At 42.5% G+C, this 18,097-nt stretch overlaps 1 protein-coding gene across 9 annotated transcripts in view; it reads left to right on the top strand.

Moving 5' to 3' along the window:
* RASAL2 (RAS protein activator like 2) overlaps window positions 1-18,097 on the top strand; it is a 187,673-nt gene that overhangs the window by 77,967 nt on the left and 91,609 nt on the right. For all 9 annotated transcript variants that reach the window (XM_062004135.1, XM_062004134.1, XM_062004133.1 and 6 more), the window contains exons 2-3: window positions 4,707-4,834; window positions 13,151-13,277. In XM_062004135.1, the coding sequence (XP_061860119.1) occupies window positions 4,707-4,834; window positions 13,151-13,277 (255 nt within the window). The remainder of the gene's footprint in view (window positions 1-4,706; window positions 4,835-13,150; window positions 13,278-18,097) is intronic.

Genomic DNA, 18,097 nt, shown 5'->3' with positions numbered 1-18,097 from the left:
GATAGAAAGTGGAAGTTGTCTTGATTGTGCTTTTCCTAGCAGACCCTCAGTAACTAACCTCTGTCGTCATCTGTTCTATGTAAATGTTGAGAGATTGTCCGTCCTTTAGCTGAGCCAGGGTTGCTCCGCTGCCTGCATCTGCTCTTGGGGCAGCAGCGCTTGAATTCTCTTCTGTTTTAAATCCAGACCCTGCAGATCTTCATCTGAGTGTCACACAGCTGTGTGAAATAGTTGCTTATACACACACATGGCCATATGTCACATAACTGTGCTATTGCTGTTTATTTTCACTCTACATTAGTGACTTCTTTTGCAGAAATCCTGTCTTGTTACAAGATGCAGATTTAAGGGAATGAAGTGTGTTTGAGACATGGCTTATTTCCCTTCCTGCCATATCTTTCCCTTGAATCATGAGCTTCATCAGCTTTTAGAGATGGTGTAAGTTTAGTGAAGGACTCTTAATTGCTCTTTGTCTTTGATGCTTCATGTCAATAGTAAGGCATTTTTCAGGTTCTGTTCAACTGATTGAGTCAAACTGATGATTATTTGAGCTGGACCTGCTCAGCTGGGTAGGTTGGGGAACTGACAAGCTGTCAGACCACAGCACTTACCTAAAGTTGTCTGAGTCCGTCTCTATGGTAATCACATAAAACACTATGGAAACATTGACATTGGGCAAGTAGACCTGTTGTCAAAAGGTGTTAGGGCTTCCACTAATCTCTCTTCAGAGGGAAAAAAATCCTTACTGCATACAAACTTGGCCACTACATTAGTTACTCAGCTGCTTGGCAGCTCCTTATTGCAAATACTAGGAACAGAATACAGATCCTAATAAAATTGATGAAAATCTGGCAAGTACTTCAGTAAGCCCTTGATTTCACCATAGGAAGAGTGTAGTTCAAGAAAGGAGCTTTGACACAGGGTGCTCTTGTCATCGCTGAGATGGAGGTTTATTTCTTTGTTTTTATTGATGGTAGGTAGAGAGTGCATTCTGGCAGAGACTGAAGGCATGAATATACCTTTAATGTGGTTTTGTTGGCCTGACTTTTGCTATTTCTGTCCTTTTCACTTGTTCTGAAGGCCAGAGAAGATGCTTTTCTTCTGGTTGTAGAAGAGTTATTCAGGACAATGGCACAGGAATACACATCATCTCTTGGGAATGATTTTTTGATTCTGTCCATTGCCTGCTTTTTGGAAAGGATCCTCCACTTGCAAATGCATCTGAAATTGCAAAAAAAGAATTGTTGCATACTTCCAATGGAAGATTCAGAAAGGTTTCCATCTGATAGCGCTAGTGCTACTCTTTAACTACTAGAAAACTGCTGTCAGTTTTCATAAAAGGTCTTGCCCTTTCCATTGGCATCAATTTGGCACTGGCTGCTTCTTTCCTTGTTCCCTCACCCTGCACCAATCAACACCTTGTTTTGTTTTGTGGTTATGGCATAAATGCTCCTTTTTTCCCTTTTCCCCTCACCACTCTTTTAAAAAAAAAAAAAAAAGCTCTGTACTTAAAGAATAATAAGATACAAGTTGTCATTTGGCTGAGAGAAAGAGAGTTTTGTGGGTATTTATAACATGCTTAATGGCATTTCAGATCCCTGAGGAAAAACAGCAGAGTTTCCAATCTTCAGCTGTGTTGATGTGGCAGGCGGGTAGTGAAGCTCTTCTCAGTTCAGCAGGGGAGGATGTACCAAGAAGGGGATTTTTTTCCAAGCTGTTACTTAACTGATATTAGCATTTGAAGGCACATAAGGCATGACCTTTAATCCTGTGTGTAGACTAACTGATCTTCTTGCTTGAATGCCTCATTGTAAAGATGCAGAATGGAAAGGATTACATCAGACCAGAGAAAGAAATCTTCTGTAGCCAAAACTTGCATATTTAGGTGTGTGGCTACATTAGCCCATCCCACACGTAACATCTGCAAACTCAGAGCTTTCAGATGAACCTCCCTGATCTCTTCTCCAGTTCCTGTCTGAAATTGCATTCATCAGTGAGTTACCCCCCAAAGCAGAAGCCTTCCTGTATGAGCTGATAGATAGTAGCACCAAAGGGAGAAGAGACAGCCCTGACATTTGGTCTTTCCCAAAAGTGTAAGTGGTCCTAGATACATGTGGACTTTTTACCATTTAATTCTGTAGTGGTTCAAACAGTGGTGGTAAATTAGTTTTATGGGGCATTAGTGGAAGAGGTCAGTGGGTTTTATTATATTTGTGTGAAAAGCTGGAGCCAAGAATGTAAAATGAAAACTGAAGAGTACCAGAAAACAGAACAGGGTTTGTGAAGTCACCAAGTGTATAAGTGATACTGTGTAAAGTCCTAAAGAGTCTTCAGTCTAAACTGGTAACGTACTCCAGAATAAGTTTTGAAGTTACAGCTGTTGTGAGAGGCTCTGAAGGGATCAGCCACACAGGAGAACTAACTGAGAAATAATTTAAATAGATGAGACAAATAGAACTGCCATTTTTTTTCAGCAAGTTTTCTTATAACGTGTATTCAGCAGCCATCTAGTTTGCACGATGGGCTTGTAGCATTGGCCTTAAGGAGAGTTACAGAATCTTAGAGATAAAAAAGCCAGCTTTCAGCTGCTCCTCTTTATTGCAATGAGCGCTTGGTCAGCCTGCAGGGGTGGTGGGGCTGTGTCCTAACGTGTTCAAAAGGATACCGATACAAACACGAAGTATTAGTGCTGTGGTCTTCTCTAGTGGTGACTGACAGCTCCAGACACCAAGATGGCATATTATTCTGCCAGCAGCCTGTGGAAAGCTGTTCTGACATAGCCAACCCACTTGGCAGCAGAGCTGTGGCTGGCCCGCAGCGCCTGATGACTCAGTTAAGTCCTGGAGTTGTTATTGCAGTAGAAGAAGTCGTTCTGTTCTTCAGTTCCTTTGTGCAGCCCATAGATTAGTTGGATGGTATCATGCCAATGCCTCCAGTTAGTAAAAACTGTAATGTGGAAGTCTATTGGGGCTGGGCAAATCGTGACTGTAGATTCAGCACTGGAGCTAACAGTCCAGAAGGGTTTCCTTTTGCCATGAGAAAGTCTACTGGGGGTTCAAAATGCTGTTTACTTGGCTATCGCTCAGCACATGCTTGCTGCTAGCCCACCCACATGAGCTCACCTCTGGACAGGGCTCACCTTTCTCCCATGGGTGATTTATAATGTGCCTTCATTACCCAAGGGACTAGATCTCCATAGCTCTGGTTTTCACACTTCTGTTGCATGTTGGTGCTAGGAGTCCATAGCTTTATCCTTCTTGCTCATCTGACCCTCTGTCAGCCTGTTGCTCATGAGTTTGTCTTGCAGGTAGGGTTCATGTGCTGTTTGTAAAATCGGGGTGTAAGCAGAAGCAACAGTGGTTTTATTTTGCATCTGGTTAGGTTTTTGATTGGACACCATGAGAAACATGAATTGAAGTTGTGCCAAAAATCTACCTGGAGGGTTAATGTCTGTAAGATGGATAGATACATAACTTGAGAGAGTCTGTTGTGCTCCAGGACTTTGCATAAATGCACTTTTGAGTCATTGTGGTGATTTCACTTAGTTATGCTTACACCTAAGTTGATCTTTGGGCAAATTTGTGACACAACATTGCTTTTCACTGTTGGAAACCAAGTTTTCTTAGGAGAGGTAACAGTGTGGAGCCCAGTTGCGAATCTCAGCTTCTTCCTTGAGTTCTCTCACCTGAAATTAATGGAGAGAGAGCATTGCTTTATTATTCAGAGCAGTAGAAGCCATTAAGTCGTCTTCTTTTTCTTGCTTACAGGTATCAGATTGACTGTTTCATGCATTCTGAATGATCACAAAAATCCTCATGCAATATGAGGTAGAGCTAGAAACTGAAAAACACCTTTCAAGTTAATTCTGCATCTTTAGAAGCTTACATATTCCTTTCACTGTGGAGGCAAAGTTGATAATACATGTAGGAAAAGAGCATGAAGATGATGCAGCTTTTTTACTAATTAGGTGGGATTTGGCATACACAGGATCTGCAAGGACTGAAGTCAGTTGGAGGGGTTTGTTACTCAACGAGTAATGGTTGTGGTTGGATTTGCTCTCTGCTTTGCAACTGGAAGTGCTGGCTATTTGAGGATTCACTGGCCTCTAGTGGTGTAGCTGGGTAGAAGCTATAAGAAGCGTCTGTGCTGAGCTCTGAGCAGGCCCTTGGTATGTGTACTAACAGGAAGCTAACATTAATAAACATTTTGGTTTAGCCACTCATTTTGCCTAATGGGCTCCTGAAATACTCAAGGGGAGGTCCTGGACACCTCTGCCTTCCTTGATCCGCACCTTCCTTACTATGTCTCTCTGTCCTTAAGTCTCAAATAATCTTGATTCAGGGCACATTCAAGGCCCTACTCATTCATCCACCTTTTTGAGAAGGGAATGGAAGAAAGATGACGTTTACATGAGAGCTTCTGGTCTTTTCTTTTGATTAATTTCAGTCTTTGACAAAGATGTTTATATTCATCCCCAGTATTGCTGTTGTGTAAGTCCATGCTATAGATGAATAAGTGTTCATAGTGTACCTTATGTAGTGTTCCACATGGATGCCTGCCAGGATCAGCTTTTTACTTTTTAATATGCTGAAAGAGGCATTGCCAAGTCCAAATTGCAGTTTTGGGGTCGCATCTAGCTGCAGAACGGCACAAGCAAAGAGAGTCATTAATGTCACATGCTGATGATTCTGGCTGTCTCTTTACAGATGTGAAAGGACCACCTACACACAGACTGTCCTGCGGCCAGTCCCCTTACACTGAAACCACCACGTGGGAGAGGAAGTACTGCATCCTGACAGACAGCCAGCTGGTGCTGCTCAACAGGGAGAAAGAGGTAAGAGAAGCTCATGTTGGCCACTTGGGATTTACCTTTGGGCCTTTATTGGTAAAACAGGAAGGCTGCTTTTTTTCATCTGCCCTTTATTTTGGTCACAAGTTTAGTGAAAGGGAGGAAAGCAGAGCTAACCTGTTCTGTGTATGGATGGCATAGCACGCACAGTTATAATCCAGCTGGCCCAGATGCTGGTTGTGTGGAAGAAGTGACAGCAAACCGTGCATCCAAAACTCCTTCTTGTAGTTTTACAGCCTGTGTTTGTGTGTCACTACATCTCCCTGTGTTATTGCTGCTCTTAATGGTAGTTAAAGCCACCACAGCTGTGTAAAACTACCTCCTCACTACAGTGCAGACCGAAAGGTAGTGTTAAAGGGATTTATGTCTGTGGAGTGCTGGGCAGAGAAAGTGTGTACAGCCTTCACACTGTGCAGTCATCTTAGCTGCAGTAGCAAGGTAAATTGAAGCAGAGATTTGCTCTTTCTGTTGCTAGATGCAGCAAGGAAGATCAGATGCCCCATGACATGAATACTCAAAGCTATTTCAACCATCTTGCTTTATTTCTAAAGTCACTCTTGCTGGGGGGTGGGGGGTAAGGGGTAGGAGGGGTATGCATGTGTACCATGCAGTACTTGGCATCGTGCCTTGCCATGAATGTAATGTCAATATAGTTAAAGGATAGGCATGCTTTAGTTGATTGAAACACTGAACAAACAAATGCTGATAATTCCCTTCTCCTAGACTACGCCATGATATGTTTTCTTGTGATATTTCATGTCTGCAGACTGTCACGAATGCATGAGCTTTAGCAGCATTTGATAACGCTCCTGAGTTTGTTTGCTTGTTTAATTATTCTGCTGTAGATTTACCCTGTCTAAAAATAAATATTTCAGGAGGAGATATAAAATATGAATATGAGACCTGTTTCTGATGTATAGATATTATTCGTCTTCAACTACAATCATGTTTATTTACAAGGGCTGAAATATCTCCTTGCATAGAGAGAGTAGGAGGAAATGGTTCAGAGAAGGACTCAAAGTTATTAGAAGAGAACAACATCAATGGTAACGCGTAGGAGAGATGATCAAACACAGGGGATATAGAAGGCCTATATCATGGTGTTTGTTTACTATGTAATTCTTTCTAGTCTGACAGGACCGTCACCTAAGAAATTGAAAGTATATAGTGAAGAAACTTAAGGACATTTGAGAATTATTCCTAAAACTGTACTGTAGCAGCACAGCTGGGCTCAAAGGATGCATCTTGTAGAAGAAATGTAATTGAAAACAACACTGGCTCATATCACAAATCATTATCTGAAGGTGGTAATCATGCACTTACGGGGTTTTAATTTCTCCTACCACATACAGTTGAAAGCATTTTGCTGGAAGTAAGATTTCTGCTTAGATCCTGAGGATTAGAGATGGGAATTCTGATAAAAATCACTATGTACTATGTTTAAGTGCACTCCAGTTTTGGTTGCAAGCTGAAGAAACTCAGTATCGGGCTATAAAAGGCCTGGGTTTCAAGTACAGCAATAACCCCTCAGCAGCAGAGTGAATCTTTGCAGCGTGCTTTCAAAGGAGCCTGCCTGCACTATGACGATGAGAAATAGCTTGTTTTGGGAAATGCTGCATGCAGATGGGCCACACAGACATGCCTTTGGTGGAGGTGTGACTCCACATGCTGCTGATGTGGTTTAGTTCAGAAGATGGTAGCTGGAGTCAGATTTGCCATTCTGATTTTCAAGTAATTTGGGACTACTTGTTAAGTGAAAGGAAAAAGGGAACTCCTTGCAAAGGCATGAGTACTCTGTAGGAAAATAAAAGGTTGTTTAAGTCTAGCTTCTTGTAGTACACATGGCAGTGTACTACAATCCTTTACAGAAACACAAAACATTTAGAACTCGTAGTTGAGAGAGAGAGACACAGAGCTGACACTCTGGATTTGCACTTTCTTCTAATTTATCTGAAGCAGAAATATACCTTGTCGTTTTCACAAGAGAGGGGAGGGGAGGGGAGGTGACTCACTTGGTAAGTCATTCAGAGTGCAAAGAGTCTCTATGAAATGTGATCTAAAAGTCAGAGTGAGCAAAGGCCTAAGGCAGCAATGGAAGAGATGTTTGGGAAGAGTATAATGGTTGTAAAGTATGTAGGAGGGGAATAAAAAAAAGCTCATGGGTGGGACCACAGGCACAGGGAGCCCAAGCAAAAGACCAGGTGAATGTGGAAGAGGAAAGTTACTTAAAGAAGAAAATTGAAGATTATGTTTAGAGTCAAACTACTGGAAAGGTAATGTTGGAGGAGGTTTATTTTTAACCCAAAAAGAGGTGATAGGGAGCAGGAGCTAAAGGTGGAGAAGTTCCTCATTTGAACATGGCAACTGCTGATTCTGAGTAGGTCAGAGTTTCTTCGGACTGCCGAGGAGGATCTTCAAACATGTGAGGGACAGAGTGATACTCATCAGTAAGGGGGTGGGTGAGAAGGAAGAAGGAAGAGACGCTAACAGCAGAGTGTCCTCACAGCTGAACGGGAGCACTTGCATCATCACAAGGCTGGCATAATTTGAAGACACTAAGGCTAAAGCACCTCATTTTATTCTCGGCATTTGCTTTGTTACTTCATGGAATAAAAACATGAACAGCTTAGCCCGTGCAAAATTGAAGGGGAAGAGAAATGTTTGATGCTTATAATGCTTTGTAAAATCATTATGCAACTATGTATGTTAAGCCAAAAAGTAGGAAAACATGCAAAATGTACAAAATGCAAACAGGTAAATGAAAGAGGTCTCAAGTGTTCCAGGTCTAATGCTACATTTGGTTTCTTTCAGTTAATGCTGTTGAAATACAGCATTATGAATTGCACAGATTCTTCAGACTGACAGAACAGTACAGAAACAGAGTAGTAAGAAAACTTTCCTTATAACATCCTACTGCTATAGATGTTTTGACAAAACAGTTTAGATAGAGCATGTGCAAGAGAGATTTTGCACCGTGGAAGCAAAAGAGTAGGCTGGAAACCAGAGAAATTTCAAGGTACAACTTGATCCAAAAATATCTGTAATTACTTAGCCAAAAATAGTCTGATGGTATCATCTTGTGCAGTGTAGAAAAATATTAATTACTTGACACCTTGTCAACTTTATAAAATGAAAATAGATGAGACTGAAGAATGAAGATTATTAATGAAGGGAAGAGATTGATGACCAAAAAGTAAGTAGAAAGGAAATGAATCCCTGTAGGAGAGAACTTAACAAATATGGAGTCGTGAGTGACAGGAGATGTGCAATTACCACAACACATCATGGTGTGGTAACATCTAGGAGCATTTTCCAAGACTAGGAGAACAGGTCTAGATTAATTCACTTACAAATCAGGTATTTTTTCTCTGAGGAAGAGAGCTTCCCACTGTCAAGAAGGTGTAGCTATTTTCATCTTTTGTGAAACCTGTTCCATAGGGTAAGAGCTATGAGGGCACTGTAAAAGTGTCTGCGAAATTGGTGCAACGTAAACAAGGAAGGGGGATGAGTTCATGTTTATGAGGAACAGTTTCAGATAGATTGTCCATTGCACAACACTTCAATGAAGGATGTGACAAATGGCTGTATCTGGTTTTACACTGGTTTTTAGTTAGTCTTTGTAACTTGGCTGCAGTCCTGCAGCATCTTTTTGTTTTGTGTTCAATTGGAAATGAAGGCGAACAACACTTTTCAGTATCTTAGACTCTTCCTCTTTCCTCTCTGCACCCAAAACCTTCTCTATCTTCTTGAATTTGGAGCTGTTTTTAATCAAGGGCAAAAGATACTCCAGACCTACATTCACTGTGACAAGATCTACTACTTATTAGGACTGGTGACAGGACATCTCTGATGTTATTTTCCTATTCTTCCGTCCCCTTTGATTGACACTGGTAGTGAAGCCACAAGGATGCTCCCAAGAGAAAATAGCAAGAGCAAACACTGGTGCATGGGGCCCCAGGGGAGGTTCTTCAGAAATGCCTGCTGCTGTTCTCAAAAGACCTGTCACATTGGTATCTTACAGCAAATGTTTTACCTGTAAATAGTAGCTTGTCAAAGCTGAAGCCAGTCATAAGAAAAGAGTGCATCGATTATCAAATGAATTCAAATGATTTATTTTCTAAAATCCCAAAGAAACGTTTGTTGTCAGCATTTATAAAATGGATTTCTGTGTTAACATTTTAGTCAGCTTAGAAGCTTCTAGAGGAAAGTAAAAATTAAAATGAATTATCCAACTGTTGTGATGTTTTGATTCCAGACTTCCTATTAGTTCAGAAGAGGTTGCAAGTTCTGAAGTTTTTGTCTTGATCTTTCCAATCTTGAACTTCTTTTTTTTTTTTTTTTTTTAAAGAAAGGTCTAGTTCAGTTTGCCTTTAAGAGGCATTAAATGCTTTAAAGCTCTTACTCCCGTTTCTTCTGAAATCTCTTCATCTAAAAACCTGCTAGAAATCCCAAATACAGGCAGGTGAGATGTGATGCTTTTCAAAAGTCCAAACTCTGAACTTATCATTGTGAAATATGGCCTATGATCAAAATTGTCAAGATTGCCAAAATTGTCATCATTTGGACTATCCCTACATACTCTCTTACGCTGCTTGGAGTCCAGCCCTGAACCATCAGCTTCAGCACATGAGCTCAGGGTTGGACGATTCCCAGATTGGTGAAGTCTCGTTAGGGCAAAGAACAGGATAACAAAGCTAGAGGGGGAAAAAAAGAGCTGAAAGCTTAAATTGCCATTAGAATCCTGTCTCTGCAAGAGTGTCATTCTCTTCGATCCTTTGCTGAACAGCTTGCTGGAATGGCAGGGACTGGAGGAGGGTGGGGAAGATTGCAGATATCTGAGTTGATGTTTACGTGGTATTTAGTTGTGCATTTGCTTGTGTTTCAGTGCCACCTGGTCTGTGAATCCATTTGACTTACCACAGGGCGGTTGATAAAAGTGTGTCCAGCCCCTAGAGATGCAGAGCTGCTGACCAAGCTCATTTGGTATATTCACAGAGCTGTATTTTTAAGAGCAGGGTAATCTTATGCCAAGCAATAAAAATTGCAGCCTTGAAGTTAGCTCTTTTTTGTCAATATGGGCTGAGACTATGGTTTTGGAGGAGCGTTACTTAAAATAACATGGCACTTATAAGTAAGACTTAGAAGGGGTTGTTACTTTTTACCTTCTTTCATCTTAACCATGAAATAGTGAGATGTTTGTAAATTCTCTGGGGTAGATGAAACTATGAAACAGAAAAACATTGTTCCTTACACAGTTTATAGAATTATTGACTAAAATAAACAGTACCAGGTTTTTCTCAAGACACTGTAAACATACTACCAAAACCAAGAGCTTTGCTGGTGTGGACTGTGCTGCATCAGATTAATGTAGCTACACCAATGAACTTTTTTATTGTGCAGTCCAAACATGTTTTCCTAGTCTAGGCAAATGTTAAGTACAAAAGGCTAAGTGACCTAGAATCAAGACCTGAGCTCTCAGACAGTCTTCCTGTTAATGGCTCCGTTCCTCTTTGAAGATAAATCCAATCTCTGGCATGCAGAAGTAAACTTGGTTTTGACATCAACTCCGGTGTGCTGCAGCCTGTTTGCTTTTCCCAAGGACACAAAGGACAGCATGGACTTGATCACTATTCTCCTTCTCACCCTCAGCAGCAAGTCCATAGTGCCCTCTTGGCTATCATCACTGTTCTTATATACAGTTATCAGGGTAGTAGTAGTGCTTTTTTTCACATCAGTGGATTAAAAGAATGTTTCTGTTGTCCCATGTCTGAAAGCACACACAGATGCTGAAGAGGTATACTTGAAATAAAAGGGACTATCTTAATTTCTCAGTTAAAAAAACCTCCAATAGTGGAGAAATTTACCTGACAGGATTGGGATAGAGCTAGCAGATAGGTGTAGATGCAACAAATTCACTGAGAAGGAAGGATCAGAGGTGGTAACTTGATTCTTTTAAGATGTGCTGAAGCAGGTGTGGGGCATGACTGGTAACAGCCATTCTGGAAATAAAGCTTGCAGCATCTCACCAAAAAACGCTCTGAAGGAATTTGGCAGTAGTGGTGAAGCAGAAGAGCACTTAGAGGGGAATACTACAACTACATGGAGCCTCCAGGTGAAAACTGGAAATCTAATATGTGATCGTGATTGAATGAGTGTAGCATAAACTAACAAAGTTTGTCTCTGCTGAGTTTCCTAATGTGCTCTCACACTGTTTTGGGTTTGGTTTTGTTTTTTTTTTCTCCAGCAAAGCAGCTACTGTTAAAAACATACCAGCCAAGAAAGTAGCCCTAACAGATTGACCACTAGGGATTCAGGAAACTTGTTTTGAAAAATGAACACCATTTGAAGGAGACAAATAGTCTAGCATAGTATTAAATAGCATTTAAAAATGGCCTTAAGAGAATGCTAAGTGCTTAAAAGTCAGGAAATGCCAGAACTAGTTTGTGAGAGCCATTGTAGTGCAGCCTGTTTCTAAAATAGTGCAGTATCTTTAACATCTTTTACAACCTTCAGTGCAAATGAATAATATCTTTTTGTTTGCTATTAATACTCAGTTTTCAGAGATGATTGAAGATGCAAAAGGATCAGCAGCACAGGAAATATGACAAGGGCTTCTATTCCTTAAGCCGCAAGCTGTCCTTTACATAGTTGGATGAAAATAAATTACCATATTGCATGTATTGCAGCTGTAGTGTTCTCCTCATCAAAAGTGAGCTGAGGTGTTTCAGGCACTGAGGGGCTGTGCCTGCCTCCAGCCCCTGGATGCTGCTTCTGTCCCTCATCCCTGGGGTTTCTTCCAGCTGTTGAATATAAGGGCTTAAGGCAGCCTCACTAAGTTACTGGTTCCAGATATGGTAACAGACACCAGCCTGACAGCTTTAGGGATAAACCATTTATCTCTAAATAATCATAGAATCATAGAATGGTAGGGGTTGGAAAGGGACCTTTAGAGATCATCTAGTCCAACCCCCCTGCAGAAGCAGGGTCACCTAGATCAAGTCACACAGGAACATGTGCAGGTGGGTCTTGAAGACCTCCAAGGAAGGAGCCTCCACACCCCCTCTGGTCATATGTTGCAGTAACTTACAGATCAGGAGTACAGTTATCCGGGTTGTTAAAAGAAATTCAGTAACTCAGTAACACAATTATGCAAGTCAAAATAGCAGCAAATCCATTAATTCACCTATCTAGAGCTAAACTTGGTGTCTGAGCACACAAAGACTAACAAAACCATGGCCCTAACCACACTAACCCAGCAGGTCAGCAGGAGGCATGGCATGCCTTCCTTGGACAGGTGACTCAGAGCATCCACCAGACTCAGGGAATTCCCTTTTCCTCAACTAGGGGTTGAGATGTGGAAAGACTATCTAAGCTTGTTAATCCATCACACCCCACTTCTGGCCCTGCTTTGTGCCAGTTCTTTGGGCCTAGAGATACCAATTAGTATTCATGTGCAGTCCCTCTCATTGGTGCTCCAGGCACCCACTTGTTAGGGGCTTGGTTACGTAACCGTTGGCAACAGCAGTCACACCTTGGTTGTTTTGCCTTAGCGCTGGAGTTTGTATCCCTGTGTAGTCCCTATCGGTGCCTACTCTTTCACCAGCTTGGAGGACCTTTGTTGTTATGCATCTTTTGGAGCTCTTCAGAACATCTGTCCTCAGAAAGGGAGTGTGAAGGATGTTTTCAAGGATGTGGCGATGGATTGTGAAAAGATTCCATGATTCTAAGGTTTGGATGGGACCTTGAAAGGTCATCTAATCTAACCCCTCTGCCAGAGCAAGGCCACCTAGAGTAGGTCACATAAGAACTCAGCCAGGTAGGTTTGGAATGTCTCCAGAGAAGGAGACTCCACACCCCATCTGGGCAGCCCATTCCAGTGCTCCCTCACCTGAACAGTGAAGTTTTCCCTTGTGTTTCTTTGGAACCTCTTATGTTCCAGCTTGTACCTGTTGCCCCTTGACAAGCAGCCTCTGCTTGACTTTCCTAGCATGGAAATAGGCAAGGCTGGGTACAAAGGGGTCTGGCACTGGAGAACCAGTTTTGAAAGGCAGGACTGCCCTGCTAGATGGGTCAGCTATGTGGTGCCTTGATACCTGTGGAGCACAGGTTGTATGCAGCTCTCTCCAAGCTGCCTCTACCCTAGTGCTTCTCCACTGCTGCAGTGAGGCTGGGTGTACCAAACTACACCTGAAACTTACCACCAGATAAGTAGCAAATGAAATTCCTCTCAAGATATCCTGTTAACAGCGTGGCCCAGTAACAATTTTGACAGCTGTCGGCATCTGTGTTGTTTTTATGCAGGTGTCTCCGGACGGGTTTCAGGAGCCGCCGGGGGATGGGGCCAAGGGGCGCTGCCTGCGCCGGACGGTTAGCGTCCCCTCCGAGGGACAGTTCCCCGAGTACCCGCCAGAGGGCGCGGCCAGACTGGGTAAGTGCGAGCCCGCGCGGCGGGCGCAGGGCAGCGCGGTCCCGCCGCGGTGCGGGAAATGCCGCCAGCGAAATGGCTTCCAGACGCCGGGATCTGTCCCGACCTCCGCCTGCGAGGTGCTCGAGAAAGCTGGGCTGTTGCTGCGCACACGAAGGGGCGTTGGGACGGCCCTGGGATTTAGCTGCGCACAGGACAATAGGAATGCAGCTTTTGCAGCTAGCTCGAACTGGTTCCTCCTGGGTTTTAGTGTTTCCTGGTGGATTTTAGTTTTTCCTGCTGGTTTTTGGACCTCTGAGTTACTTTCTATCTCACTTTGAGTCCTTCTGGAATTTCCTTTGCTTTATATTTTCATACCAAGTACTGGAAAACAGGTTTTTCTGTAACTTGCCTCATCCCTGTTCAGGTTGCAGTTCCTAAAAGAACCAGTTAGCTGCCTGCTGCTGTTTGCTATAATTATACATGTTGGAATCTAGGAAATCAAAAGAAAAGGCAAGTATTGAAAATTACAGGGGAAAGCTCCATTTCAGTAGTTTCCCTAGTCCAAATTTGGACCAGTTTCCCCTCTTTATTCCACTTTACCTGTGGTGGCCCAAAGAGCATCGTTCCAACGCTTTCCAGAGGAAGGGAAGAGTTAAGGGAGGCAGCAGCCACACACACACAAAAATAACATGCATCCCTAAACAATAACACAGCCTTGATCACATTGTTATCAAAGGTGAAAAGCAGGTAAGAGCCTAGTTGGGTTTTTCATGCCAAAGAATTTTATTCTGTGACTATTCTGCACAAAGATAAATAAAATTCCATTTCTCTAGATACTTAACACTTTGCAATTGTATTACTTACTTGTACTTACCAGTAGTACTATTTTAACTCTTTATTATATAAGAAAGGCAGGTAGAGTTCTGGGTTTTTTTATTTGATTAGTGGATTAGAAGGCTGAAAAGAAACAGAGTGGATTTGGGATTAAGAGAGAAAACTGCAAATTACTTGGGGCTATGAGTTCTGACTATCACTGCTCTGCCCCAAGAAGAACAGCACCATCCCAGACAAACATGCACAGTCTGACACTGTACCTGAGAAGTGACACGGACACGACATAAGAAAGCACTAAGGACTCCTGGACCTGAGATGCCATTGAGCAAAAAAAACCTAGGGAGCTGTGAGGAAGAGTTTATGGCAGCCTGAGAAAAGAAGCACCATGACAGTCTCTTGCTCGCTGCTCCCCCTCCACCCACACCCTCATTAGGACAGCAGAGGCCCCAGAGAGATGGGAAGATAAAAAGATAACCAAGGATGTCGTGGATTGAGACAAGAGCAGGGAGGGCTCACTGCCAATTACAGTTCCACTACTCGACTTAGAGAGGAAAGTAAGGAAAGTTTATTCTACTGTGTACAAGAAACAGAACAGAACCAAAAGCAAAAAGGGAGCAGGGTGATGAGAAAATTACGACCAGCACTTTTAGATCTCCCTCCCCCATCCCTCCTTTCTTCCTAGGCCCAGCTCACTGCTCCCAATATCTCTACCTCCTCCCCCGTCAACGGCTCAGTAGGGACAGGGAATGGTGGATGTGGTTAGTCTCTCACAGATGGGCTCTGCTGCTTTTTTCTTCTCCGAGGAGGACAACTCCTCATATTCTTCCCCTGCACCAATACAGAGTCCCAGTTCCTTAATGAACTTCTTTGGCATGGGTTCTTCCCAGCAGCTACAGCTTCTGCCAATACAGGGTCCCTCACATAGGACATGGCCTCCTCTGGGCCTAGTCACTGCCCCTGGTACAGGTATCTTTTATGAAGTGCACACAAATCTCTGCTTCACCAGTCTTCTCTACAGGATGCAGGGGAGTCTCTGCTCCAGCACACCTCCTCCTCTCTTCCCTCAGTGACCCTGGGGTCTGCATGGTCACTGCTCTCTCCTCCAACTCCCTCCTCTACCAGGAGCAGGAAAAGAAGGAAGAAAGAACAGCAAGAAGGAACAGAAAGAAGCTTCCTCTTTTGGTTTCTTCTTCTTAAAAAGTGATCCGGGGGGCACTTCGTTGGCTCAGCCCCAGAAGTGGGTCTGGCTCAGAGCTGGGGGGAGCTTTGAGCAACTTCTTACAGGAACTGTCTTTACAGCCCCTTCCCTATTACCAGAAACAGCTTCATGTCACACCATGACCCTTTTTGGGCTGTACCAAAAAGATGTGATTACAACTGAAATGAAATGCACGAGAGGCTTCATTAAAGACCTGTGAGCACAGGGATGTAGGAAAAACATATCAGAAAAGGGATCTGTGAAAACAGCCCACTTGAGATGCTGACGCAGCCTGGAACTATGCCCTAGCAGATGACTGACCAGAACAGAACTCCTGTTGGGTTTGTTTGTGGCATTTCAAACACAGCTTAAAATGATCATCTTGTTTTGTCACATGGTTCATTCTTGTTTGGAATTAAAACCAGTAGTGAACACGTTTACACAGTGTCACAGGCGAAGTACTTAATCCAGGTGTGTGGGTAGAATGAATGAAGAGTCATATTGCAATCAGTCTGCACTAGGCAATGAATATCATTTGCAGCTTTGCAAGCTTAGGAAGACCTTCAAAATATTAGGATTTAAATGATTCTTTTTTTAATACCAAGTACAAAAAAATGTGTAGAAGAATTTGTAGACTTCACTGAGCACCTGAATAACTGGAAATCCCAATATTACCTTTTTGAATATAACATGGTAGCCTCTTTCATTTTTCTTGAATATGCTATTTGGGTATATGCCTTACTCTGTATTTTACTACAGTTTTAGTTTCATGTGTCATCTTGTAGCATGCTACCTGATGTATGGCTGACCAGAATATATCAAGAGTACAAGAGAAACACATATCTAACGTGGTCTTCTCCATACGAGAGCTGTGACTGTAGGGATTATAGGTGTCACAAAGTGTGTAGCTGAAGGAATTGGGCATGCAGTGTGAGGGAAAGAAGACAGATACGAGCTGGAGAAAATTGAGCAATGCCTATGCTGTGAGGAAGGGTAAGTAGGAGGGAAGGTTATATATAATATCAGATTGCAGCACCCTAGGTAATTCCCTTGTTTTCACATCTCTTATCGTGATTACAGAATTCTTGCTAATAGAAAAAAATGGGCTGGTAGCAAGCACTGAGAATAGTTTTGTGACAAGATGTTGAGACAGAGGACAAACCAGTGCAGGAAACCATTGGATGTCTTTATAAAGAGAGAGAAACGGATGGTGGCAGCCAGAATGTATCACCAGCAGTACAGATAACAGCTGGACTAAAATAGCTTTGTAATGGACACCAAAAGTTGAATAGCACAGCAGAGGCAGCTAAAATATCTAGTAGAGAAATTGCTACGCAGAGCTGATAAGAATATCTAGCTTGTCCTAGGGAAGCATGTGTGTAGCGTGGCAACAACAGGCGTTGCATCTTATGATGATATCTGAAATGACTGCTTGCAGAGTTGCTCCTTAGGGCTGGCTCTAGTGCAGAGTTTAGGGCATAGCAATGACATTTCCTTTTTTCCTAAGTAAGGTCACCATACCTCTCTTGTGATCTACTCATCTATTTGTTGCTTATTTTGTTTCAAAAAGAAGGGGAGAAAAAAAAAAAGAGGTGATAGAACTTTTTTATCTGTAGCTCTACAGTTACAGCTTGGACAAGGCATAAAGAGTATCGTGTGAGGTCACTTTTTTTTGTTAATGGATCAACTAGAATGGTGTGTGTTCGTCAGAGGCTCTGCATCATCAGAGTACTTATTCTGCAGATTTTTGTGCCATTCTTTATAGCATTGTGTACACATCCTTGTAGCACCCTTCCTAGGAAGTATGTGGGAGAGAAACTACCCACGTTACAGCTGAGAAGTTGAAGCAAAAGATGTGTAACTCGCCAAAGGTCAATGTTAAGTCAAATGTGCTTTTTACCCAAGGGCTGTTGTAGTCATTCTTGCCATCTCTTTCAGTTTTACCCTTGCTGCAGGGTTGGCTCAGCTGTTCATGAGGCAGCTGCTGAACCACCATGGTTTACAGTCCCATGTACTAAGATAGACACCAATTTCCACATAGTTCAGTACAGTAAGCTGTAATTTGTGATGGTTCAGCAGCTGCTAGAAGAGCAGCTGAGCCATCCCTTCTGTGCAGGCACAAACCACTGTGGTCACCCTTGAATGGGAGCTGGAGGGACAGACACAAAAGATAAAACACATGATAGAAAGTGACTTGTTTAAACAAGGAAAACTAATAAGGTCATTTAAAAACTTTAACTGCAGAGGACACTCACCATCTACTGCTAGTTTAGGAGTTTGTTCTCTGCTTGCAGGCAGTGAAGAGATTTTTTCTAATACTGAAATTCTTAATTCCTCTCTGGAAGGTACACAGCACACAGAGTTGTGTCAGCAAGCCGCCCGTTAAATATATGCCAAGACATTTCCTTGGTACGTGATCTGTATCGTTGTAGTAATACCTCTCTGTGAGTGAATAGGCACACTTTAAGTATGTCATTTACTTGCTAGGATTTCATCTTGGCAGTACTTATTCACATGTGCTACCATTCAGGGAAGCTAAAAATGTAGCTGTAATTTCACCCTAACTCCAGCTTGACAGCCTCTTTCCTCCTCCTTTCAAGCATTAGTTTCAATGGGCTAATTCTGTTTTGAAGTGTGATATAGGCCCTGGACACCAGCACCTAAATGTTATAGAAAGTGTCCAAAGCAAACTCAAGCTGGTCCATCTCTATATTGCCTCCATTTCTGCTTTAGATCTATTTCTAATAGGTGTATTTTTTATGTGTGTGTTAGGGAGATTACATCCTTTGTAAAGGATCACTGTTTATAG

This window comes from Colius striatus, chromosome 10, assembly GCF_028858725.1.
Source record: "Colius striatus isolate bColStr4 chromosome 10, bColStr4.1.hap1, whole genome shotgun sequence".
In the NCBI taxonomy this organism is placed as follows: domain Eukaryota; kingdom Metazoa; phylum Chordata; class Aves; order Coliiformes; family Coliidae; genus Colius; species Colius striatus.
The sequence above is the reverse complement of the archived record's forward strand: the minus strand, read 5'-3'. Positions and strand labels throughout refer to the sequence as shown.